The sequence below is a fragment of the Schistocerca cancellata genome, chromosome 7, assembly GCF_023864275.1.
Source record: "Schistocerca cancellata isolate TAMUIC-IGC-003103 chromosome 7, iqSchCanc2.1, whole genome shotgun sequence".
NCBI lineage: Eukaryota > Metazoa > Arthropoda > Insecta > Orthoptera > Acrididae > Schistocerca > Schistocerca cancellata.
This window is the reverse complement of record NC_064632.1, coordinates 333,752,488-333,780,156: the sequence shown is the minus strand read 5'-3', so window position 1 is coordinate 333,780,156 and position 27,669 is coordinate 333,752,488. Positions and strand designations below refer to the sequence as shown.

Below are 27,669 nucleotides of genomic sequence, written 5' to 3'. Positions count from 1 at the left end.
TGCATTTGTTGTGCTCTCTTGGACATCGTAATTATTTTTTCAGCATGTCCCTGGTGGGTAACCTATACACAGCGAGCACGACGTTTATTTGTTACATTTTTAAAATTCTTATATATTTCTTTGACTGTGTTAACAAGCTGTTTCACCTTTATTATAAAATTATTCTACGTAATTTTGTTGTACTATTTACTAATAAGTACATATTTTCGTACATAATTTGCTCGACTTATACCTGATTGGCTGACGCTGGTTTTATGCTGTCAGGCGTAGACCGTGAGTTCAATATTTAAAGAAAATAGCTGCCCTGCTCTCTCCAGCAGTTTACTCACGTCATTAAGACGCTCCTGCTCCGTGTGCGGCCATTGTCCATCAACATGCGTATATCTATGTCTTTCAATTATATAGCTAATTTTAAGTTCTTTTGATGTATGCATCTAATCTATGTAGTGTGCCATACTACTGTTTTGACGGTCTGAAGATGATCATGTATGATCGAAACCCATTATCTCGAAATAAGCGTGAATAAATGTGCCATTACGATCGGTACTACTTTATAATTAATTTCAAATCTTTAGAGATATTTTGGCATAAGGGAACCGTGCCTCTGTTGCCTCGGTACAGAATAGCAGTTTAATTGTGATTTACTCGGTTCGTCACCTCATTTATCTTTCTTTCTGTGAAAATACCAGCAGTGAAAAACACTAATGTACAATCACAAAAATCTACAATGCGAAGTACAAAGTAACGCAACGACCCTCAGATGCAAAAGTGCTGTGAAGTGAGTCCCGTCACTGCGGCAACCGCACAACATAGCTTCACTGAGTCGCTCTTCTACTACATTCAGTGAACCCACACGTAGGGAGTATATCGACCAACTCTTCACCAATAAACCCATCCATACCTCTATGTATCACTGTTAATATACAATTTTCACGGCCAGAAAAACTTACGGAAGACATCTCCGAACAAGTGATGTTATTGTGGTCTTCAGTCCAGAGACGTTTGATGCAGCTCTCCATGCAACTCCATCCTGTGCAAACCTCTTCATCTCCGAGTACCTACTGCAACCTACGTCCTTCTCAATCTGCTTAGTGTATTTATCTCTTGGTCTCCTTCTACGATTTTTACCCCCCAAACCTCCCTCCAGTACAAATCTGGTGATCCCTTGATGCCTCAGAACGTGTCCTACCAACTGACACCTTCTTCTAGTAAGTTCAACTAAATACCTAGGAATTACAATTACGAACAACTTAAATTGGAAGAAACACACAGAAAATGTTGTGGGAAAGGCTAACCAGAGACTGCGTTTTATTGGCAGAACACTCAGAAAATGTAACAGATCTACTAAAGAGAGCGCCTACACTATAGTTGTCCGTCCTTTTTTAGAATACTGCTGCGCCGTGTGGGATGCTTACCAGGTAGGATTGACGGAGTAAATTGAGAAAGTTCAGAGAAGGGCAGCACGTTTTTTTACTATCGCGAAATGTGCAGAAAGTGTCACTGAAATGACGCAGGATCTGGGGTGACATCATTAAAACAAAGGCTTTTTCGTTGCGGCTGAATCCCCTCACGAAATTCCAATCACTAACTTTCTCCTCCGAATGCGAAATTATTTTGTTGACGTCGACCTACATAGGGAGGAACGACCACCATGATAAAATAAGGGAAATCAGAGTTCATACGGAAAGATATAGGTGTTCGTTCTTTCCACGTGCTATACGAGACTGGAATAATTGAGAATTGAACCCTCTGCTAGGGTTTAAATGTGATTTGCAGAGTATCCATGCAGATTTGGATTCAGGTGTAGATGTCCATTATAATTATCCGGGCTGTTATGCCGTGGTCGGTTGATGAATTCTGTGGTGATTCCCAACGTTTCGTCTCCGACTGTGGGAGACATCTTCAAGGGGGTCCGTAGCTCGATGGAAGGTCCAACACACACACTGGCTCGCTACTGACAGTAGTGTTGGACCTTCCATCGAGCTACGGACCCCCTTGAAGATGTCTCCCACAGTCGGAGACGAAACGTTGGGAATCACCACAGAATTCATCAACCGACCACGGCATAACAGCCCGGATAATTATAATGGACATGATATTTCCGGCCGTGAAAGTCTACATTTTAGTAACAGGTGTAGATGTTGTATCGTATTTACATTGTCCAATGACAGAACATTCTCTGTATCACTGACAGATCCATTCATTACTCAGTGCTATTCAGAGATGTACAGTACAATACGATGGACCAGTACCGGTATAATTTCGCAGAAGTCACTGACAAGCACCTTGCTTATAGAGGAGTACGTTGCAATGCTCTCGCTACTGAAAGGCTGTACACGGAACGATTTCCTAACAGGCATCATCCGTCACAGGGAGTGTTTATTTCTCTCGATCGACAGTGTGGGCGCGGTGGTCTAGCGGTTCTGGCGCTGCAGTCCGGAACCGCGGGTCTGCTGCGGTCGCAGGTTCGAATCCTGCCTCGGGCATGGGTGTGTGTGATGTCCTTAGGTTAGTTAGGTTTAAGTAGTTCTAAGTTCTAGGGGACTTATGACCTAAGATGTTGAGTCCCATAGTGCTCAGAGCCATTTGAACCATTGACAGCGTGGGAGACTGGTTCATTGGAAAGAAGATACGACGGATCTGGTAACATGAGGACCACACGTACACCCGATTTTGAAATGGAGATGCTGGAACGTGTTGCAGCGGACCCACTACGATTACTCATCGTATTGCACGTAAAATGGGCGCTGCACATACTAGCGTGTGACGAGTACTCCACGAACAACAATTACACTCATATCACCCACAACGAGTACGTGGAATGCTTGCGACTGATTTTGCACCAAGGGTCGTGATGTGTCAGTGGTTGCTCCAACAATGGGCTGATTGACCAGATTTCCTCAAAATCGAGCTGTTTATTGACAAGGCCTCATTTGATCGTGATGATATTTCGAACAGCAGAAATAGCTATGTGTGGAATGTGGGAAAACCTCATGCGGTAGTAGAGACACCATCAAGTAGTTGTGCTGTGAATATCTGGATAGGCAATGTAGGTGACAATCTCATTGGGCCATATCTTCTACATGGACGTCTGAATGGCTGCCTGTACTTGAGGCTGGTGCAAAGAGCGCTACCTGCGTTGCTGGAGAACAAACACTTGACCGTGAGAGGATTGTGGATACAACATGACGGTGCATCGCCTTACTTCAGTGTGTATGTCCACAAGCATCTCAGTGCTGTATTTCCTTTTCGCTGGATTAGAAGGGGAGGTAGTATTCCATGGCCTGCGAGGTTACCCGACCTTAACCGTCCTGATTATTTCCTACGGCGATATTTAAAGTCGCTTGTGTACGAGACACCATTGGATACGGAAATGGAATTAGTTGCCAGAATTGTAGCTGCCTTTTATGTGATTCGAGAACCACCAGGGATATTTGTCAGGGTGCGTTAGAATCTTGTTCGACCATGTCATGCTTGCATCGAGGTTGATGGCCGTCAGTTTCAGGACATTTTGTAAGATACAGTTCAAACGGTACGTTCATTGTGTGAATGAGGGTATTTGCAGTTAACTGTAACTAATATAAATACAAAAGTACAGAGTAATGTGATTTTATTCCTATTGTCTCCTTAAGCTGGCTTCTCCGAACCCAAATTCCCTACTTTATGTTGTTCAAGGGAGCATTCACTATGTTCTTTTAATTTTTGCTCGCTCTTACGGAAACACCCTGTACAGAGGGGTCCAAAAAATGTATCCACTGTTTAAACGTCCTTAACTGGCAAAGTAATTGACGGAGTTGTCTCATTTTTGGTGAAAGTGTAGCTTAATGTCCAACTTAAAGATATCACTGTAGGTGTTCGAAATGGTCACCATTAACATCCACACACAAACGATGCCGCCGAACTGCAGCAAGAACTACTGACTGCAACGCGTTCATTTGGATATTTGCACATGAATGTACGATTGATTCTCGAAGTTCATCCAATGTGCGTGGCTTTTGTCGATAAACGACATCCTTAGTGTTCCCCACAGGTAAAAGTCCAAAGGAGTTAGGTCCGGGGAACGTGGTGGTTACTCCACAGCACCTCTACGGCCTATCCATCTTCCATCGGCACAGTTACGGTAAGGTGTACCTTCAGAAGCTTCAGACATAAATTTTACCTGCCATCCGAGACTTGTATGGAGAGCCCACTACCAAAATCGTGTTAGGGCGTTTCTCGTCGAAAATCTACTAGAAAGATGGACAGGCCGTAGAGGTGCTGTGGAGTATCCACCACGTTTCCCAGACCTAACTCCTCTGGACTTTTACCTGTCCGGAACACTAAAGGATGTCGTTTATCGACAACAGCCACGCACACTGGATGAACTTCGAGAATCCATCGTACACTCATGTGCAAATATCCAACTGAACGCGATGCAGTCAGTCGTTCGTGCTGCAGTTCGGCGGCATAGTTTGTGTGTGGATGTTAATGGTGACCATTTCGATCACCTACAGTGATATCTTTAAGTTGGACTTTAAGCTACACTTTCACCAAAAATGAGACAACTCCGTCAATTAGTTTGCAAGTTATGGACTTTTAAACAGTGGATACATTTTTTGGACCCCTCTGTATAAGCACCGACATGTAGGCAAGCAATTAGTGTGGCATCCTGTCTTTCTGACGTGAAATGCGAAAACGTGAACTGTGGCGACGTTGTTAGTAAATGCTTTGAAACAGGACCAACGTGGTGTTTTTCTTTTCTTGGCTGCCGAAGAACAAACACCGGTAGACATGCATTGGATAGTGAAGAATGTGTATGAGGTAGCATGTCTGTCGAAAACGAAATGCGACAGGAAGTGTTGCTCCATCATAACGCACGTCCCCATGACGCAAATGCCGCAACGCAGAAGTTACGCCAAGTCAAGTGGAAGAGACTCGAGCAGTCACCCTGCTCTCCTGACATCTCTCCAGTCGATTATCACTCTTTCGGTCCCTTAAAAAACGGCTTTGAAGGGCCGACGATTCCTGTCGGACGAGGCTATGCAGCAGGCTGTTCCGGAGTTCAGAATGAGATTTTCACTCTGCAGCGGAGTGTGCGCTGATATGAAACTTCCTGGCAGATTAAAACTGTGTGCCGAACCGAGACTCGAACTCGGGACCTTTGCCTTTCGCGGGCAAGTGCTGTACCATCTTTTTTTTCTGTTGATGGATGTGTTTGGTCGTTGCGGACGCCACATGACATCCGTTCAGGTTCGTTTTGTTGATCTTTCCACTCTATTTTATTACAGAGGCCAACCAGCTCTCTGACCGAACACGCTAAGCTACCGTGCTGGCAGCATGTGAGCTACCCAAGCACGACTCACGCCCCGTACTCACAGCTTTACTTCTGCCAGTACCTCGTCTCCTACCTTCCGAACTTTACAGAAGCTCTCCTGCGCACATTGCAGAAACAAGCACTCCTGAAAGAAAGGATATTGCGGAGACATGGCCTAGCCATAGCCTGGGGGATGTTTCCAGAATGAGATTTTCACTCTGCAGCTGAGTGTGCGCTGATATCATAGGTTCGCAGGAGAGATTCTGCAAAGTTTGGAAGGTAGGAGACGAGATACTGGCAGAAGTAAAGCTGTGAGGACGGGGCGTGAGTAGTGCTTGGGTAGCTCAGATGGCAGAGCACTTGCCCGCGAAAAGCAAAGGTCCCGAGCTCGAGTCTCGATCCGGCACACAGTTTTAATCTGCCAGGAAGTTTCAGTTCCTGGGTTCTTCACGCAACGGGACATAGTGTTCATATTCAGCCTGGTGCGTCTTTGGGATGATTGTCTGAATATTGACGACGATTTTGCCTGATTGGGATACCGATTCTGGACTGTATGGCCTTCGAACTGAAACTTTTTAGTCGCCCCTTATAGAATACAGTGGACGAATACACACGAGGGTGGCAAGGGTGCTTAGGATATCAACAACTAACTTGAAAAAAAAGTTGAAAGATCAGACTAAATTTTTTTTGTTCTGATAGCCGTCCCTACAACATCACAATTTTCATAAGATGGTGCAACAGGTCGTCAAAGAACGAACTGAGAAAACCTGTATCATAGCTAGAAATGAATACGTAATGAAAAATCCCCTTGTAAGAATGGTTCCTTAAGAATGACAGCCGTGAAACTGTTGATACATCGTTCTAGTGACCTACATCCGGCAGTTTATGCTATGAATTATTTCATGCTGTATATTCACGTGGAAGCAGCTAAAATAGGCCACCTAAAATAACGGGGGATTAAAAAGTCAGTATAAATTTGAAAACTGAATAAATCACGGAATAATGTAGATAGAGAGGTACAAATTGACACACATGCTTGGAATGACATGGGGTTTTATTAGAACCAAAAAATACAAACGTTCTAAAAATGTCCGACAGTTAACGCTTCATCTGATCAGAATAGCAATAATTAGCATAACAAAGTAAGACAAAGCAAAGATGATGTTCTTTACGGGAAATGCTCAATATGTCCACCATCATTCCTCAAGAGTAGCTGTAGACGAGGAACAATGTTGTGAACAGCACTGTAAAGGATGTCCGGAGTTATGGTGAGGCATTGGCGTCGGATATTGTCTTTCAGCATCCCTAGATATGTCGGTCGATCACGATACACTTGCGACTTCAGGTAACCTCAAAGCCAATAATCGCACGGACTGAGGTCTGGGGACCTGGGAGGCCAAGCATGACGAAAGTGGCGGCTGAGCACACGATCATCACCAAACGACGCGCGCAAGAGATCTTTCACACGTCTAGCAATACTTTTTTTTTTTGTTCTAATAAAACCCCATTTATTCCAAGCATGTGTGTCAATTCTTACCTCTCTATCTACATTATTCCATGGTTTATTAAGTTTTCAAATTTATACTGACTTTTTTTATCACCCCGTATATTCAGAAAGAGTAAACACAGTAGTGTACAAAGCTTGAGGGTGAAGGTAATTTTCGCATCATGTGTCACTGCCAAGTAACATGACTCGATGAAACTTGGACCATATAGCATAGTACAGAAATACGCAATAATAAGAGACAAATGACACTTTTATTCAAATACAATAATCACACTGAAGGCACCGCCATTTAAGATGGTCCCATGGTCCCACCCCCCCCCCCCCCCCGGGAGTTACGAAAGGCTGGACATAGTTCCTAATAGGATTTGTGATCATCATGGACGGCAGTACATGCTCTGAAACGTGCTCCCATCCTGGCCAAAAAGTCAGTATGGCCGTTCCATTCCTCCATGAGTGCGGTTAACAACTAGATGAACGGTGGTACAATTATACAAGCTGTAGTACGTCTTCCAACGCATCCCAGACGTGCACAGACAGGTCAGTCCGTTGACCGCATATCCTTTTGTTCCACGAGCCCGTCCCCCTGCGCAGTCTGACGCGGTCACGCACTGGCATCCACAAAAATGACGTCAGGGTCGAATGCACCCACGAGAAGACCCACATGAGATGCAGTACATCATCGCAATAAAATAGACCGGTGATTATACTGCGTTTTAAAAATTTTTGTGTCGGTACACAGATGCAAAATTATGCCTCCCTACCTGCACCACTTAAACGATCATGTTCGACAGTTTTCTTGGGTGCGTTACGTACTTTCATATGGAGGGGTGTGCGAACACACAGGAAATTATCATCCGATGTGGTGGCTGCCGTTAAAACCACAGCACAAATAGCTGCATTTGAACTAGTGCCGTTACCAGGGAGCTTGGACTGCTGATGGGGTCGCATTCCTTTCAGTAGAAATCATGGATATACACTTCTTTTGATGGCCACTGTCGGCACTACAGGTGCGACCTGGGGAGAGCTACCGCTCTTTCAGCGTTGTGAAGACGCACAGCGCTGTTAATACTGGCATCGTGGTGTGGAGAGCCATCTGGTATGACTTCAGATCACTGCTGGTGCTCATTGAGGGTACTCTGACGGCACAACGGCATGTCGCGTACGCCTTGCGTCCTCATGTGTTTCCACTCATATGACATTATTGGTTCAAATGGCTCTGAGCACTATGGGACTTAACAGCTATGGTTATCAGTCCCCTAGAACTTAGAACTACTTAAACCTAACTAACCTAAGGACAGCACACAACACCCAGTCATCACGAGGCAGAGAAAATCCCTGACCCCGTCGGGAATCGAACCCGGGATATGACACTATTGTGGGGCAATTTTTCGACAGGACACTGCACGTGAACACTGCGTGATGTTGAGATACTCCAGTGGCCAACAATATCTCCACATCTGTGCCCGATACTACATGTATCGGATCAGTGGACGTCAAATCTGTCCCACTGCCAGTATACGGGATATCATGGACCACCTAAACTGATTAGACAGAGTTTTATGACCTCGTACCTAATAGGTGGTATCATAACACTGCAACCGGTTTTACGTAGCTTGTGCGATCAAATACGAAATTTGGTATATTACGTACTATGCCCCAACAGAACAAATAATCCTGTCACGGAAAAGCCACATATAACACTACTATCCGCTACTGCTATACTATAACCTTAAAGTTGGAGGCAGTTCGTACAATGAAATTATTTTTATTCAAGCAATTATGGTATAAAGCAACAGAGCAGGATTACCCTCTGAGAGGAATTTTACTTATGTTGACCGTGTTGTACCTAACGGAGATGGCTTACGTAAATATTTAAACAGTAACAAACAATATTGTACCTATCTACACTGTTCAAAGAATAAAGAAAACGGTCGCCAGCCTAAATAGGCAAGAGAATGATTGACATTCTTGTTCAAGAAAATAAGTATCATTCTTGTTCAAGAAAATAAGTATGAGTTAGTTTAACGGACAAACACAACCTGTACCTTGCCACACAAGAGTGCAATGAACTCTGGCACCTGCATATGTTCACGTTAAAGAAAGTGATAACAGTTATAAGATAACATGGATATTTGCATAATGGTAACAAAAAATAACATATATTTTTCCCTTCAAGGCTTGGTCAAACTGAATGGTCTCAATAATATTACTATCAATATTCACTGTAGAATCATAAAATAGGCATAGGTTCAATATTACTTTTCAAACATTTTCCTATCTGACAAAAAATTGTAAATGTAGTTGACTGCAAAATTATGAACTGGTCATAGGTTAAGCCTCTCTCAGCTAAATACTTTTCTATTTAGAATGAAAATTAAATGGAATTCACTTACAGATTACTTCTCACTGTATTTTGAATAAAGAAGTTACTGTTTTCATAGATAGTTGTCTTTCTATTAATCGTTATGTAGCATGAGCACAATAGGCAAACTATAGATCCTTTTACAACATGAATATGCACTTTTAATACACAAGAGGAACCCAATATTGCACAGAATTTGACTCGAATAGCAAGAGTAATTAAAACTTTCTATACTTAAGTAACTTTGTGCATCTGAACTACTTTCAATGGAGGGGGGCCCTTAATCTTGACCACTGTAGCAGAGCAAACCAAACACACTTTCAGTACACTAGAGAAACAAGTACTTAGCAAGCATGAACGTATACTTTCAACAGTTGCAGTTCTGAACTTTTACTGCAGTGAAACACAAATTTGAGATATTTGTAAGATCCTTTCAACAGACAATATTAATTTTAGCACACTCTATTGCCATATTAATTTAATATGCCTTCAATAAAGGACACTCGGTAAACACTTTAGAGTGGGAGGGACCCTAAGTGGATATGTGACTGAGGATAAATCACGGTAGGTAAAAGAGTTTAGTCAACTTTTACTTTATATTTGGGTACACTATAACATCCTATGAGCTGATCTTTCACTGTACATTACTATAGTGTTCCATTACAGTGAATGCTCAATGTAGTGGCGATTGCACGTTGGTAGGTGGTTTTGCAGGTAGAATTGCTGGACTCTGTCATTTCTTGGTGGAGATGATAGATACCAATTCCGGAATAGTTCCAGCTCTTTATCCATCCACCCGAGGCATTGGAAAGCGTCAGGAAAAGCCTCTCTCGGAACCAGCACAATACAAAACTTTTACATGAGCAGTTGATAGTTTGTTAGCTCGTCTCCGACTGACTCTCAATCCACCTCTTCTACCTATGCCACCACAATTTGCGCGTGCTATTAAGTTCCGTTCTAGAGGGGAACCACACCACCTTTTTCATACAAAATAACTAAAAGACCTTAGTGAGGATCAGTCTTTACATAACAGCAAGTAGTTACTTTAAACAAAACATGTCATTTGCACATATTGGTATTTCTATAAAAATTATTTAAACAAAATTACAATTATATACATTAAGTTTTGTTCCCTCCAAATGCGACAAAGAATTTAAACGACAGATATACTACATTGCATAGAACAAACCATGGCATCAAAGTTTTTACAAAGAAAGTAGTATACAATTTTGTGTTATCGATTCAATCAAACAACATTTACAGAAACTCAACGATGTAACATTAAATAAAACAAAAGGCAAAATAAATCAGTAGAACATTAGAGCTATGGTGTTACAGTATGTCCATCTTTGGTAAGGATATCAGCGACGACACGTCGTGGCATGGAATCAATGAGGCCTTGGTAGGTCGCGAGAGGGAGCTGGCGCCACATCTACTCACAGATGTCACATAATTCCCGTAAATTCGTAGGGGTGCGATGATCTCTGGCGCCACGTTCAATCACATCCCAGATGTGTTCGATCGGGTTCAGTTCTGGGCAGTTGGGAGGCCAGAACTTCGATTGTAACTTTGCGATTGTGTCCTCGAACCACTCCATCACACTCCTGCCCTTGTGAAGTGACACATTATCTTGTTGAAAAATGCCACTGCCGTCATAAAGCACGATACCAACATAGTGTTGTCATCGAATGAAGAATCGTAAGAGTTTAACAATTTCTTTGCCCATTTCAGTAGACAAACTAACAACGCATTGAACAAATGGAAAAATATTGATGTAGACATCTCTATACCACCACTATTCATAAGTCTGTTAACCAACCCTTGGATTATGACTCCACGAGGGTAAGATTCACACTTACTATCAAACGACGTGCCTCGCTATTTTAATACATTAAATCTGACCTGTAACTGCAGAACATGATTTTCTAATTCATCAGTTGCTGAAATTTGTTTCAGAACATCTACATCTACATCTAAATACATACTCCGCAATCCACCATACGTTGCGTGGCGGAGGGTACCTCGTACCACAAGTAGTATCTTCTCTCCCTGTTCCACTCCCAAACAGAGCCCTAATCTCTCTTATCTTATCTTTGTGGTCTTTCCGCGAAATATAAGTTGGTGGCAGTAAAATTGTACTGCAGTCAGCCTCAAATGCTGTTTCTCTAAATTTCCTCAGTAGCGATTCACGAAAAGAACGCCTCCTTTCCTCTAGAGTCTCCCACCCGAGTTCCTGAAGCATTTCCGTAACACTCGCGTGATGATCAAACCTACCAGTAACAAATCTAGCGGCCCGCCTCTGAATTGCTTCTATGTCCTCCCTCAGTTCGACCTGATAGGGATTCCAAACGCTCGAGCAGTACTCAAGAATAGGTCGTATTAGTGTTTTATAAGCGGTCTCCTTTACAGATGAACCACATCTTCCCAAAATTCTACCAATGAATCGAAGACGACTATCCACCTTCCCACAACTGCCGTTACATGCTTGTCCCACTTCATATCGCTCTGCAATGTTACGCCCAAATATTTAATCGACGTGACTGTGTCAAGCGCTACACTACTAATGGAATATTCAAACATTACAGGATTCTTTTTCCTATTCATCTGCATTAATTTACATTTATCTATATGAGTTATCTGCCATTCTTTACACCAATCACAAATCCTGTCCAAGTCATCTTGTATCCTCCTACAGTCAGTCACTCAACGACGACACCTTCCCGTACACCACAGCATCATCAGCAAACAGCCGCACATTGCTATCCACCCTATCCAAAAGATCATTTATGTAGATAGAAAACGACAGCGGACCTACCACACTTCCCTGGGGCACTCCAGATGATACCCTCACCTCCGATGAACTTCACGTTCTGGACTCGATTACACAAATTGTTGATCTGAATTTGAACTTGGTAAATCTGAGCTTGAGAATGGCTCCTGGACCCTAAGAATTCAATGTTCTCCTGCACACTGGTGAGTAAGCTGTAGGGAAACAGAACAGGAATCACGTCGCTGTCGTTGGCTGTGGCAACTTGTCATGGGCAGCTCAACACGCTACACAGTCGTAGAAACAGCTCGGTGGACACAACCTTCTGCTGATGGACGACAAATATTCAACTCATACTGGACGTGTTTTCTTTATCGCATGAAATCCCCAGTTCGCGCCTTGTCTTCGTAATTTGTGACAAAGGCACCTCTAACATAAACTCAACGGTGGACACCGAACATAACACATCCCCCAAAAATTATTTTTGGTTTTGCAGAATAAATAAAATCTGTTTTTTTATAGTGGTTGATGCAGCAACCACATAAAAAACCTTCAGTCAGGCTATACGCAACTACATAGGAATTAATCACGTGCCCCACTGACACGAAAGAATATATAAAGCATGAATTACAGCAACCAGTTCACAGTCAGCACCTGGCCTCTGTCACACGCCTTGACGTGCACACCTCCTGTTAAGATGACGTAGCTTCGTAATTTTTCTAGGGCCCTAACCTGTCCATACATGGCAACTACAACTTTTGAAAGTTTCCCATAAAACATGGACATGGGTCGACCATACACAATGATAATAATATGAAAACAGAAACTCCAGGTTACACACAGAGTATGTTTAGTGGCATAGATTTGACATCACAAATCATTTTCGTCCAACTAAAACAACAGCTGCTGTATGTTTACAGCATGGAGGAATGGGTGTGGTTCTCCACGGATGAGCAGCACTCTAAACTTTGGAGAAGAGAGCCGTCGCCACGTAGAAGAGAACCCGACGACGACTAGTCGGAATATTGACTACGCCATGAGATTCTGTGGAACACAACGGTCTGAGCTCGTTGTATCAGTTGTGTGCGTAGGCCTAGAGTAAAGCGGGAGACTTGAAAGTTATTCGATTTTCAGATTTATTTTACATCCAAACGGTACATTTCTGGATACAAGTTCTTTATCAAAATTGTATCTACTAAGTACCCTCTACAAGTCCTAGAAGCTTCTAATGATAAATACATTCGATGCAAAAATGTACTGCAGACGTGAGCTCTAAAATGCAGACCTTAAGGGCTATGAGCAGTTGTTGAACAGTACAGATGTGTTTCACAGTAGCGAAGACGAACAAGAGCTCATGCACTTTAAAGCCCATGTTTACTGGAAATTTTTTTCCAGCTTTGGTCCAAACTACCACCTCTCAAAATATGGAAAGCAGAGAGTTTTCAATAGCAGGAATTTATTTCACAGTATCGAAGATGAAGAAGTGCTCATGGCCTTAAGGTACGCATTTTAGACCCATGTTTACTAAACGTTTTCCTTGTAATGATCGTTCCTCTCATGTCCCTAAACATAACCATTCCTGGTGGGATACTCTGAAGTTGTGGCCTATCTTAATATGTCCTATGAAAAACCTCCATCACTCCAATGGTTGCTACGTGCAGCAGAACTTTTTATATTTTGTAACACTTGTTTCTGTCCTGTGTAATATTGCTTCTGCAAATTCCGTATGTATGGATCTAGCAGACTCTCGGTTTCTTTCCGCATCTGACAGTTCCTGGAGTCTATTTTTTAATGAAACACAAAACTAAGAGATCGTTAAAGTGCCGGGTAAATAAAAAATAATACGATTTATTTCTTAGGTTCTCTTTCATGCGTATTTTTGGTAGCAATAAAAAGTAAATAGCATTAAGTGGTGTATTTAAGTATATCTCAGTCGGTACTTCTAATCGTAATGAATATACATGATATTTACATCGATATATGCATTAACCCTCATAATCGCGGATATGAACGTACACGGCAGCGTCAGAACCAGCCTAATAAATAATGATTTTAAATTCTAAATCTTAATGCAGCTGATGAATCTTGCAATAAATCAACTTCGAGTTTTTGCTGTATTGTGGGTTCTTGTTTGTTGACTACTTCCATGTGATTCTGGACAAGTGAAATTCACATCGTAGTAACTACCGCCAATGGTAACATTCATAGACAGTAGTGTGATGTTCCTCAATAATGGCAAAAAATGGTTCAAATGGCTCTGAGCACTATGGGACTTAACATCTATGGTCATCAGTCCCCTAGAACTTAGAACTACTTAAACCTAACTAACCTAAGGACATCACACAACACCCAGTCATCACGAGGCAGAGAAAATCCCTGACCCCGCCGGGAATCGAACCCGGGAACCCGGGCGCGGGAAGCGAGAACGCTACCGCACGACCACGAGCTGCGGACCAATAATGGCACAATTTTGCGTAAATGTTATAGATACGTTATGATCTGTTCTCATTTAAAAATAAAAAAAACTTTGACCTGTCCCAGTAGATAGACACAATAACACAGAAATAGATTACCAATTAATGAAAGAAACGAGTCAGAAATATAATTATAACAACGCAATTAACTACGCCGATAACAAATGGTAAATTGAAACTTCCTGGCAGATTAAAACTGTGTGCCAGGCCGAGACTCGAACTCGGGACCTTTGCCTTCGCTGGCAAGTGCTGTAATGTGTCCCGAGTTCGAGTCTCGGTCCGGCACACAGTTTTAATGTGCCAGGAAGTTTCATATTAGCGCACACTCCGCTGTAGAGTGAAAATTTCGTTCTAGAAATGGTATATTCTTTAAAACAAATGACTGAAGAATATAACCTTGATTCGACTTTAAGTCGATTGACATTAAGCCACATATTCCCCTTAAATTATTATAAGAAAGGACAGGAAGAACAAAGACTTAATGCTGTACTGAAAAAAAATCATATAGAGTAACAGAGATGAAAATTATTACGTAGAGGTTTGACTCACAAAATTTGGGCGCTTAAACAGAGGATCCGATTCAGCAACTGTTACAGTTCCCGTCAAGTATCCGCAGACTTGAGAAATTCCTCTGAATTCATACCAGCTGCGGTAAATGCGAAACATCAAGACACTTGTATCCGTCTACGATCTACAGATCTACGGTTCTGGAAATATCAGATTATATCGTAACTTATAGCATTTCCCACAAATCTTTCAATTCCTTTTCCTTCAGGTGTTTCTTAAATTCATAATTTTCTTTCAGAAAAACACAATTAAATCAATAACAACGTCACCTGCTAGGATGACAAATACTCAAATAATTATTCTTAGAACAGTGAAAACACCGTTCTACAAACCAAAAATGACAAACTGATTATCGCATTTACATTTTGCTACACAGTCTTCTAAATTCACAAAATTTTGCTAAAAATTTATATACGAAGTGACTGGCAGCGTGCAACGTTCAGAACAGACGTGGCAAACGCATCCTCATTTACATTCTTTTCTGCCAGTTTGCGACTGGGCGGGTTAAATTTTCGATCGTTCGTTCGTCGTACTGTGCACAGTTCAACTATAAAAATCCACCTACCTCAGTACAGCGTCAGCTCATCATCCCTTTTCTCAGCAAACGTACGTACTGTTTAGACGTCGGAAAAGCAGCGTTGATAAAAACGACGCATATACTTACGTTGCAAAGTCCGCGTAAACTCCAGTAGCCTGCTGTCCTGCAATAATCTCATAATACATATCGGGTGGTAATGTTGGTGCTTCTGTCATTCGAAATTGTTCGAAATTCTAAAGCAAGTCTTTCTTATTTCCTTAAGCACACATTTTAACTGGCCATCAAGTCCATATTTACGAAACTATAACTCTCAGTTCTTAGTTCATGCAACTTCACACGCAAAGCAGCCAGAAATACAAATAAGTCCAACCAGGTTGACTACTCGATCTCACAGTGACAGTTCCGCTACTAATAGTGAGTTTCACATTCGGTCCTTTTCAGTGGTTTTCCTTAAGAGAAACTGCACGCCAAAATACTCCATATACCGGGCTATTACAAATGATTGAAGCGATTTCATAAATTCACTGTAGCTCCATTCATTGACATATGGTCACGACACACTACAGATACGTAGAAAAACTCATAAAGTTTTGTTCGGCTGAAGCCGCACTTCAGGTTTCTGCCGCCAGAGCACTCGAGAGCGCAGTGAGACAAAATGGCGACAGGAGCCGAGAAAGCGTATGTCGTGCTTGAAATGCACACACATCAGTCAGTCATAACACTTCAGGACGAAGTTCAACAAAGATCCACCAACTGCTAACTCCATTCGGCGATGGTATGCGCAGTTTAAAGCTTCTGGATGCCTCTGTAAGGGGAAATCAACGGGTCGGCCTGCAGTGAGCGAAGAAACGGTTGAATGCGTGCGGGCGAGTTTCACGCGTAGCCCGCGGAAGTCGACGAATAAAGCAAGCAGGGAGCTAAACGTACCACAGCCGACGGTTTGGAAAATCTTACGGAAAAGGCTAAACCAGAAGCCTTACCCTTTACAATTGCTACAAGCCCTGACACCCGATGACAAAGTCAAACGCTTTGAATTTTCGGCGCGGTTGCAACAGCTCATGGAAGAGAATGCGTTCAGTGTGAAACTTGTTTTCAGTGATGAAGCAACATTTTTTATTAATGGTGAAGTGAACAGACGCAATGTGCGAATCTGGGCGGTAGAGAATCCTCACGCACTCGTGCAGCAAATTCGCAATTCACCAAAAGTTAATGTGTTTTGTGCAATCTCACGGTTTAAAGTTTACGGCCCCTTTTTCTTCTGCGAAAAAAACGTTACAGGACACGTGTATCTGGACATGCTGGAAAATTGGCTCATGCCACAACTGGAGACTGACAGCACCGACTTCATCTTTCTACAGGATGGTGCTCCACCGCACTACCATCATGATGTTCGCCATTTCTTAAACAGGATCGGTCATGGTGGAGATCATGATCAGCAATTAATGTCATGGTCTCCACCCCGCTCTCCCGACTTAACCCCATGCGATTTCTTTCTGTGGGGACACATATCGCCTAAAAAAAACTTTTTGAGTTTTTGTATGTGTGTGCAAAGCATTGTGAAAATATCTCAAATAATAAAGTTATTGTAGAGCTGTGAAATCGCTTCAATCATTTGTAATAACCCTGTATGAATACGGAACTTGCCAGGCGGAAATGTTCACAAAGGACGAAAGTTCACGCGCTCTTAACTTTCAAACAAAGCAATTCCAAAACCTCCAACTTTCATCAAATTGTTCGTAACTTCATCGGCTTTCCTTGCAACTAGTTTTAAACGCACGGAACACAATATTTCTTCATCTTACACATAGTGATAAACAGCACACTTTACATGTCCTTCCACGACAGAAGCTGACGAGCGACTCTTGTTCAGACTGCCTCTCTCCCAATACATCTAACTAGTCGTGCGCGGGACGTACTTAATTCTGATTAGTCTGATCAGTCTGATGCACCAATCAAAATAATAATAATAATGTCGGGTGGCTAGGGCCTCCCGTCGGGTAGAGCGTTCGCCTGGTGCAAGTCTTTCGATTTGACGCCACTTCGGCGGCTTGCGCGTCGATGGGGATGAAATGATGCTGATTAGGACAACACAACACCCATTCCCTGAGCGGAGAAAATCTCCGACCCAGCCAGGAATCGAACCCGGGCCCTTAGGATTGACATTCCGTCGCGCTGAACCAATCAAAATGATTCTTCGAGATCATTCTCGCGGCAATACTCGCCTAAGTCCATCACTATTCAGCATTTGCGTCTTCCAAAATGCAAGTACTTACACAACATTTAATAAAACAAAACGAAATTAAAATTAATCTTGAAAATAATTTAGAAAACAATTACTGTGCAAACGGCTACTCTGGCTGCCTTCTTACAAAAGCAATCACCCCTAGACATACGTCATCACCAATGTGGGTAAAACACAACTTTCCCACGTTCTAGTTATGTAATGTTGTACATAATATTACACTGAATTTTAAGTTATGTCATACATACACACTCTCACTCATTATCATTTATTCACACAACAACCTAATAAACATATAATAATTTTTTCTGAATTTTATACTGCAAAAATTGAAAATAATTTAGACTTTGAAAATAAAATCTCAATAAAATCATTCTACACCTTGAGAACATAGTAATGATTTCAAATGATTCTAAAAGACAAACTGTTATTATTCCTATCTGAGTTTTGTAGTCTAAGTGTCAGTTTGGGGTGTTTTAGGTGATTTTCTGAATCTCTGAAACTATAATATGTACGACTTTGAAATTTTGTGGAGAACTTCTTCTGAATAACAAAAACTAGTATATCAAATCTGAAAATAATCTGTCCATATTTAATGTGTTTTATTTACATTCGTAGGAGGTATGAATATACAGTCACTCTCTCACAGGAGCCATTCTCAAGCTGCATAGCAGCGACAGCTGTGCTTGTGAGTCATGGCTAACACACAAGTTTGCAGCTCCCTAAGCTCCAATACAGCAGGCTATGTTGCACTGAATGTTATCGCGTAATAACTTGCGACGCCACAAGTTTCCATTTCGCAAACCATTTTCCTTCCTCCTCCTTGGTTCCCTCGTAAGGCTAACGCACTTTTACTGCCATCCTGCGACAGTTTCTGTAGGTCGTGGATCTTTCCTTCTTGTTTCAGTACCTATATGCTTCTGGTGTACAGTACATCACCAAGAAAGCACCTGACAACTTCAAACACAACATCAACGGTGTAAAAAATATCTATAAAATAAGTTATATTATTTCAGCAAGTGGATGTGAAGTGTCAGTTTCTGCTACGGTTGACACTCTTTCTGCTATGTGATCTGACATACAGTTCATTGTTACAGGTGTGGCGCTACTCCTACCAGGCAAGCTACCACGTCTACGAGGTAGAAACACAGTAAGTAGACACTAAAGTCGTCGTTATTTCTTGACAATTTTTCATTTGCTTCCTGAGAAATAAGCGTAGAGCATAAATGTGCCCGCACGCTCACTTACTCCCTGTTACTTCTGCTGTGACATCTGGGGAGTGCTGCCACTGAATGATTCATGCTAGTTAGCTGTATTGCTCTTTGAACTTAATATTAAAGTCTCATTGGTGTTGTATCAGATAGCAGCGAGGGTGTACCCAGCGCGAAGCGTTTCATCCCCTCTCCCCCCCCCCCCCGAAATCTACCACTTCAAAAATTCGAGAGATAGGCTTAACTGTGCAAATGGCCAGGGCGGCATGTTTTAGTGGACTGCAGTATTTGTAGGAAACTGTACGAGAAACCTTGGGCATCAAACAAATTTCTAATTCGCAGTGCTGATTAGTTTCCACGCCATGCGCACATTCCTAAAATTTAAATCTCTCACTCAGTGGGAAATATTAGTTGACGCACAAGCAAAAGTGTGTTACGTAGTATCGTTTATTCTTCATATTATTAGCAAAGCCAAGAAATAGTTTGATGTAGTGATATTAATTAGTTATTTTTATAACTTATACCAGAGCGTTCTTTCATTTTTCATTTTCTGTTGATAATTATGTTACAATGTTGTTAAAATGACGTTAAGGTACATCCGCACCAGCTCGGTTTCGTTTTGTCATTAAACTCTTAACAGTTGATATTCTTGCACATTTCTTCCTAGCGTAAACAAAACAACACTATTGTTAATCTTTCTGGACGTATTCAAATATCTTACGGGTTTGCTCCCGGGTGACGACGTTACACGGCAGCAAACCCGTAAGTTATTTGAACACTCAATTCGCAGGGACAAATTAAGGTCTCACTTTCTGGACGTGTTTTATAAACAGAATTTTTTAACGTCTTCGAGTCAAATCACGAATTAACTTACGATCGCCTTTTTGTTAACTCTTTTACGTGCGCATATAATAGCAGGGAGTAACAGATCCACGTCTGTACGGTTTTCATACGGACAGCTGAGTACAGTTTGCTTTAATTGGTTAAATGAAGTGGTAAATGACTTATAATTTGATTCCTGACGTAATAATCACTGAAGGAAGTGATTAGGAGAAAGCGACAATGACACAAGAAAAAAAAGAGATGTAGAAGCGTGAAAGAAAGTTCAACGCCTTGATATTTTTACAAAATCCTCAAAGAATTCATGTAGAATTTTTTGACCACATGAAACTGGGCTACGAAGAAATGGTAAACTTGTCTTCTAATGACGGGCAAAGGAAAAAGCTCCTCGTTATTTAAATAATCAGTGTTTTGTCCCTTTGTAACTTTTAAAGTGTAAAGTCCTCCAGACATGTAGAACATCGTGGAACACAGCCACTGCAAAATAGTAATACATGCACAGAAAGGCCGCGACGATAATAAATTAGTCCATCCCTGTGCTGGAGTCACAGCAACTGTGCGAGAGCAACACGTTGACACACGGTGACATATGGAGGTTTTGATCATTCCAGGAGGTATCCTGGGATAGCCGGAGATGTTAAGGCAACCACTCACGTAAAGCGGGAAATCCGGGTTACAGTCCCAATCCGTTATAAATATTCATATCTCATTAATAAATTGTGCAGCTGAAGTCTAATCATATTCGCAGTTGCGAATACATGTCTTGTAATGCAACTTTTTCGTATTGTTTCCATGCAATTTTAATAAAAGCGCGATTATATTATTCGCATTTATATTTATTGTATGACACTTTATTAAGTATTTCTATTTCATATTTTTGTAAAAGCAAGTTTTTCGGTTCGCGACTCATAGTTAAATAATACACAGACAAAAACACGCCCACATGATAGACAAACTTTAATAAATACCAGTATCCAAGTCTGGACGGGGGAGGGAGTAGGACAGGAGTCAGGAGTTCTAAATATGGGCCTGGTTACGATAAATATCATCCATCTCTGTTACAAACCAAACTCTCTTCGTGCACATAGATGTACTGACTTAGCATCCTTTTGAAAAAAATCCAGAACATGTGGTTGATATTGATGAGTAGCGGGTAGGCCCACATCTATTTGTCATGAACTCTCAAAACTATTTCGTCGTTCACTGCGAAACTATGACGAGTAATTTCGTACTATTGCTTGTGCGGATTACGCTTATTATAGGTTGTAATTGCTGCACTACACTGTAGCATCGGAAACATCAAATTGACAATAGTTGACATACACGGTGAGTTCCACAAATGTTCAAATGGTTCAAATGGCTCTGAGCACTATTGGACTCAACATCGTAGGTCATAAGTCCCCTAGAACTTAGAACTACGTAAACCTAACTAACCTAAGGACACCACACACACCCATGCCCGAGGCAGGATTCGAACCTGCGACCGTAGCAGTCCCGCGGTTCCGGACTGCAGCGCCAGAACCGCACGGCCACCGCGGCCGGCTGAGTTCCACAATATTCCTATTAGTAGCTTCTATGGTTTGTAGAGGCAACGTAGTATAAACATGAAAATTTTGGTTCTACATTGAACCACAGCGTCTAAATACACACATATTGTAAAAACGGATGTACGTATGTATCTATGTATGCATATTATGTTCCGCACCTTACAATCTACTGCACCGATTTAAACTTGGTACACATATCACTTACTGTCTTGGAAATAATTGTCAAGAAAAAAATTCCATCTCATGTTCCGTTTCCTGGTGAATTAGCTTTGAAATTAGCTGTTGAAGAGCGAATTCAAGCAGCCCGACAGAGACGGCGTCGCCAAACGTATTCTCCGTTTGTTTTCCTAAGACCGATTGACAGAGCGATACCAAAATTGGACGTAGGACAGTAAAAAGGATCAAACCTGACCAGAAGGCTGAGCAGTTTCGTGCTGTATCATCTGCGCTATGAGAACAACTGGCAATTGTATATGGCGGGCTGCTTGTATTTCCGCCCACAGCGGCCTGACTAGTTAACCTCAAAGCTAATTAATTCGGAAACGGCGCAACGTATCGAATTTTTTTCATTACAATTATTTCTCAGCACAACCTACCCTGCAACGCCCTTGCAAATTTTTCAGACTATTCCTGACCATCCTGTACGTACAGTTATAATTGCGAACTCGTGGATTCGCTTTCCTTTCTACGCGTGTCGACTATCGAGAGTACTTGTAGCCGACAACAGACCCCAGTGACGAGTTTTCAGTTTAACGGACTGCGGCAGAGACCGACAAGTCAAGCCTCCGAGCACGCGGAGACGGCGTCCGAGATGACGTCACAGGTCTAGCTGGCGAGGTTGAAGCGAGTACACGGAGTTAAGTTCCGATTTCTAGTTACTAGGCCTTCTGCGGACATATTGTCCTACAGATATGTAGTACATATGAAAGTGATGGGTATGGCAGTTGGTAACAACCCACAGAACCAGTGCCACGAGGCTGTACTGGAAACTAATTGATGAAATAGTGCAATACAGTACACTTCGAAGGGAACCATCAAACCTGCTATTCACGGATTCTGAAATCTTGAAGGTACGTGTCCTAAGTACATGGCTAGCGGCTTTTCGTGCAACAGCCAGTAGTTGCCAAGATAATCGATGTTGACATTTCACGCGTCCCTCGTTTCCCTGTAACTTTAATAAAGTTTCGACAGAGCGAGAATAGCGCAGGGGCTTCGGTTCACGGCCACCACAGTGGCTGTACGGGTTCGAACTCTGCCCGTGTACTTCTTTTTCTTCATTTTCATCGTACAGAATACCATAAAATAGCGAATGTCCCGAATTTTTTTTTCAAAAGGAGTCATTTTCACCGTTGTAATTTTATCAATAAACCATTTTTATGCATGTTATGTTCCACATCTTCCAATCAAGTGCACCGATTTCAACCAAACTTGGTACCGTATCACTTCCTTATGTTTCATATTTACAATTCCAAATATACGTACAGCACCAAATTGTTCTCAACATTGGGCGAAGTATTAGCAATTGCTGAAGGATTCCAGATACTGACCCCTACTTTTGACCACAATTAACTACATCTACATCCACAGTCCACAAGCCACCGTACGGTGAGTGGTGGAGGGTACCCTGTACCTTTACTAGTCATTTCCTTTTCTGTGCTACTCGCAAACAGAGCGAGGGAAAAACGACTGTCTGTATGCCTCCGTAAGAGCCCTAATGTCTTTAATCTTATCTCCATAGTCCTTAACCGACACGTGCGTTGGCAGAAGTAGAGTCGTTCTGCAGTCAGCCTCTCTCTAAATTTTGTCAATAGTGCTCCTCGAAAAGAATGTCAACATCCCTCCAGTGATTCTCATTTGAGTTCTCGAAACGTCTTCGTAATACTTGGGTGTTGTTCGAATCTACCAATAACAAATGTAGCAGCCTATCTAAGTTATCCTCCTAGATTTACTCAGCAACGATACCTTCCCCTACACGACAGTATCATCAGCAAACAGCACACAATGTAATTAATACCGATGAAACCGGCTGCCAGTAGCAATCAACGTACAAAAGATTCCTTGCGGAAAAAGAAGCGGAAAGCAATTTGATCGAGATCAGTCATTCTTTACAACGGAGTACACTACCACCGCGTCAGGAAGGGGATTCCCTTACGTTTTCTTATGTATACAAGAACCATCAGGGAAATTTTGTCGGGATGTTCAAATAAGAATTGAAGTATTGTCTCGTTTATGAAAAATCTAATTGTGACCTGCACGAAATCAGAGAAGTTCACGAAAGTGTTGCACAAATAATTTTTAAAAATGTATCATTCTTTTGTACGTGTCACTAGATCACACTTCACGATCAAATCTTTGTAGATGAAATAAAATCATCCATATGTGTAGTAAAAACTATCCCACCAAAACGTGCTCCACTTTGCCAACCCAGTGTTTATTTTCACAGTCAGGTTAAAATATTGACACAAAAATTCAAAATGCTCAGACTTGCTGAAGACTGATAGAGAAATCGTACGAGGGAAAAATCTATATAAATACATTCTTTACTTTGCAGCAACCAGATGCACCTACTTTCACTGGAATTATGAAATACGCGTGGGTCGCATCAAAGCTGACCGCAAAAAGTAAAATCTCTTTCAGTTTAAGCGAATTATTTTTTTTACAGTGTCGCTTCTGAAAAATACGTATGCCAGCAGGACAATAACTTTCATTATACGTGCATGGCGCTCTACAAATTTGTATTTCGGTTGCTTCTACGACAAACACCATCCTGAATTCTCTTCTAGCGATGCGAGCGATAGCGAGTAAGGCGATACTGTAATCTCTGCTGTAACAAACGGAAAGCACATTTGAAGGAAGTTTGCTGTAATTGCAATCGGCAACAATTGCCAGTTCTGTAAATTTTCTTAATAGTGTTTCACGGGAAAAAAATTATCTTCCTTCATGGTATTTCCATTTGAAGTCACGGACCATTTCTGTAATATTAACTTGTTGACGGAATGTACAAGTAAGAAATCTAGCAGTATGCCTCCTTATTGCTTCGGTGTCTTCCTTTAATCCGATCTGGTGCGGACCCCCAAAACCTCGAGCAGTACTCAAGCATGGGTTGCACTAGTCTTCTATGCGCAGGTTGCTTTATAGATGAGCTACAATTTCATACAAGTATCTCAATAAAAAGAAGCCGACCATTACCCTTCCCTGCCGCCGACCTTACGTGCTCGTTCGACTTCACATCGTTCTGGAAAGTTCCGCCTATAGTGAAACATAGCGGGGTTTCACTTTTGATTTGAGATGCCGTATCATGGTATTCCATGGCTCCCATGGTTTCTCTGCAAAATCTAATTACTGCCAAGGATGGTGGGGCCGTTTTGACTGATCAGGTCCGTCCCATGGTACAACGTTCATTCAAGAACGACGATGCTGTCTTCCAAGACGAAAGATGCCCTGTTCATAGAGCTCGCGTCATCCGACAGTCACCAGATCTCAAAATTTGTATTGCAGACTGTTTTGCGCTCCACTTTAGAGAGGAGGATGCATGGTCGCTATCTGCCACCATCGTCTTTACCTAATCTTGCCACTATTTTGCAGCCGGCCGGTGTGGTCGTGCGGTTCTAGGCGCTTCAGTCTGGAACCGCGTGACCGCTACGGTCGCAGGTTCGAATCCTGCCTCGGGCATGGCTGTGTGTGATGTCCTTAGGTTAGTTAGGTTTAAGTAGTTCTAAGTTCTAGGGGACTGATGACCATAGATGTTAAGTCCCATAGTGCTACGACCCATTTGAACCCACTATTTTGCAGGAAGCTTCCCTTGGAAACCACGCATGACCTGTATTTATCTATTCCGTGATGACTGAAAACTGTTTTGAATACCAAGCGGTTTTCTACCTCGTATTATGAATGGTAACATGTTGTATTTTTAGTGTTTCCACCCCCTGACATACTCCAGAGACCACCGTATGAGGCATGGTAGAGGAGATCTTATACCACTGATCCTAATTTCGTTTCCTGGCCCGCATCTCGTGGTCGTGCGGTAGCGTTCTCGCTTCCCACGCCCGGGTTCCCGGGTTCGATTCCCGGCGGGGTCAGGGATTTTCTCTGCCTCGTGATGGCTGGGTGTTGTGTGCTGTCCTTAGGTTAGTTAGGCTTAAGTAGTTCTAAGTTCTAGGGGACTGATGACCATAGCTGTAAGTTCCATAGTGCTCAGAGCCATTTGAACCATTTTTTCGTTTCCTGTTACACTCTCAAATCAAAAATTGTTCAAATGGGACTTAACAAAAATTGGTGCAAATGGCTATGAGTACTATGGGAGTACGTCTGAGGTCATCAGTCCCCTTGAACAACTTAAACCTAACTAACCTGAGGACAGCACACACATTCATGCCCGAGGCAGGATTAGAACCTGCGACCGGAGAAGCAGCGCGGTTCCGGACTGAAGCCCCCTAGATCCGCTCTGCCACAGCGGCCGGCACACTCAAATCGATCGTGAGAAAAGCGACTGTTTATACACCTCTGTACGAGCCGTACTTTATCTTGCCGTCTCGTTCCATAAGCGAAATGTGTGTTAGCGACTGTCGAATCGTTCTACAGTCAGAACCAAATGTCGGGTCACTAAATGTTCTCAAAACTGTTTCGCGAGAAGTACGTTGTCTACGGCTGTTGATAGAGTCTGTCGATAAGAAATCTAGAAGCACGCCTCCCAGTTGCTTCGATGTCTTTTCTTATTCCGACATGGTGGAGATTCCAGAAACTGCAGCAGTACTCAAGAATGGATTGCACTAGCGTTCTACACGCAGCCTCCTAGATGAGCTAACCTTTCCTAAAATTCTCCCAGTGAACCGAAATCGACCTTTTGCCTTCCCTACTACCATCCTGACGCGCTCGTTCCACATTGTATCGCTCTGTAACTTCAAGCCTAGCCATTTAATTGACGGTACTGTGTCAAGCGTCACGCTGCTAATACCGCATTCGAACAATACAGGATTGTTTTTCCTATCCATCTTCAGTAAGATAAATTTTCCTGCATTTATAGTAAGCTGCCATTCATCACACCAAAGTTCTCTTTGTCATCCTGCATCCTTCTACAGTCACTCAACGACGATCGTTTCCCGTACACAACAGCACCTTTTTCAAACAGACGCAGACTTCTGCCCACATTGTCCGTCAGATCGTTTATGCATGTAGACAACAAAAGTGGGCTTGTCACACTTCCTTGGAGCACTCCTCGAGGTACCCTTACCTCTGATAAACTCTCGCCGTCGAGGACAGGGTACTGGGTCGTATTACTTAAAAACTCTTCTAACCACTCACATGTGTGTGAACTTGTTCCGTATGATCGTATCCTCATTAACAGTCTGCAGCGGGACATGGTATCAAACGCTTTCCGGAAGTCTAGGAATCTGAAATCATCCTAAGACACAAAGGAATTACTGATATTGGCTGCTATTGATTGAAATCAAAGGGGAAAGCTGAAAATTTGTGCTGTAACGGAATTCGGACTCTGATCTCCTGCTTAGTAGCAGATGCTCTGATCACTGCGCTACCCTGACACAGTGGTCATAGTAACTGCACGCGAATTGCCACGAGTGATGAGAATAATGTGCAAGAGGCACTACGTTAATAGTGTGAGGATAAGCTGAAAATTTGAGTCTGGCTAGAGAGGTCCATGCAGTTGCGATGACCACTGTGTCCGGATGGCTCAAGTTGGGTCGCTGGATCGAGTCCCGCTCGTCAGTTTTTTTTTTTTTATTTCGAACACAGCTACTTTCTTTACTATTTGTAATTGATGCAATGGGAAAAATACGTGTAATCGGATGAACTTGTATTAAATTTACAATGTTATTTGGCAGTCTAGAAATTTTTATTGTCACAAATAATATAATATTCATAACTATCAACTAGTAAACGACCAAACGCATAAAGTGATACTGAAAATGTATGCTTGTCCGTGATCTGAGAAATCGCTTATACATATACAGAAAATAGTTTTTTCTTTTAAGAAAACAGAAATAAGCAGGAGACCCGGGTTCGAATCCTGCTCCTGCACAAATTTTCAACTGTCTTGATTTCAACCAATTCCCACTCGCAGCTAATGTCAGTAACTCCTTTGCGTCTTAATTCGTTATGGCTGTTAGATCAAAATGACATCTGTCTTTTCGAACGTGTCCGAAACGTATTGTCTGGGATTTTTGCTTGGTGGAAGGACTGGAACGGGCTGCACGCAGCCTCATGATGGTAAGTGGTCAGCTAGTTGACCGAGCAATAGCACTTTTAGTTGACGAAATCTGGGAACGGCGCGGTGGGAATGTGTACTGAACCCACACCCCTCCA

The 27,669-nt window shown here is 42.2% G+C and overlaps 1 protein-coding gene across 2 annotated transcripts in view; it reads left to right on the top strand.

Annotated features, from left to right (window-relative positions):
* Positions 1-27,669, top strand: part of LOC126091972 (inactive dipeptidyl peptidase 10-like) — a 1,178,675-nt gene that overhangs the window by 726,280 nt on the left and 424,726 nt on the right. For both annotated transcript variants that reach the window (XM_049907324.1, XM_049907325.1), the window contains exon 5: positions 18,848-18,900. In XM_049907324.1, coding sequence (XP_049763281.1) covers positions 18,848-18,900 — 53 coding nt within the window. The remainder of the gene's footprint in view (positions 1-18,847; positions 18,901-27,669) is intronic.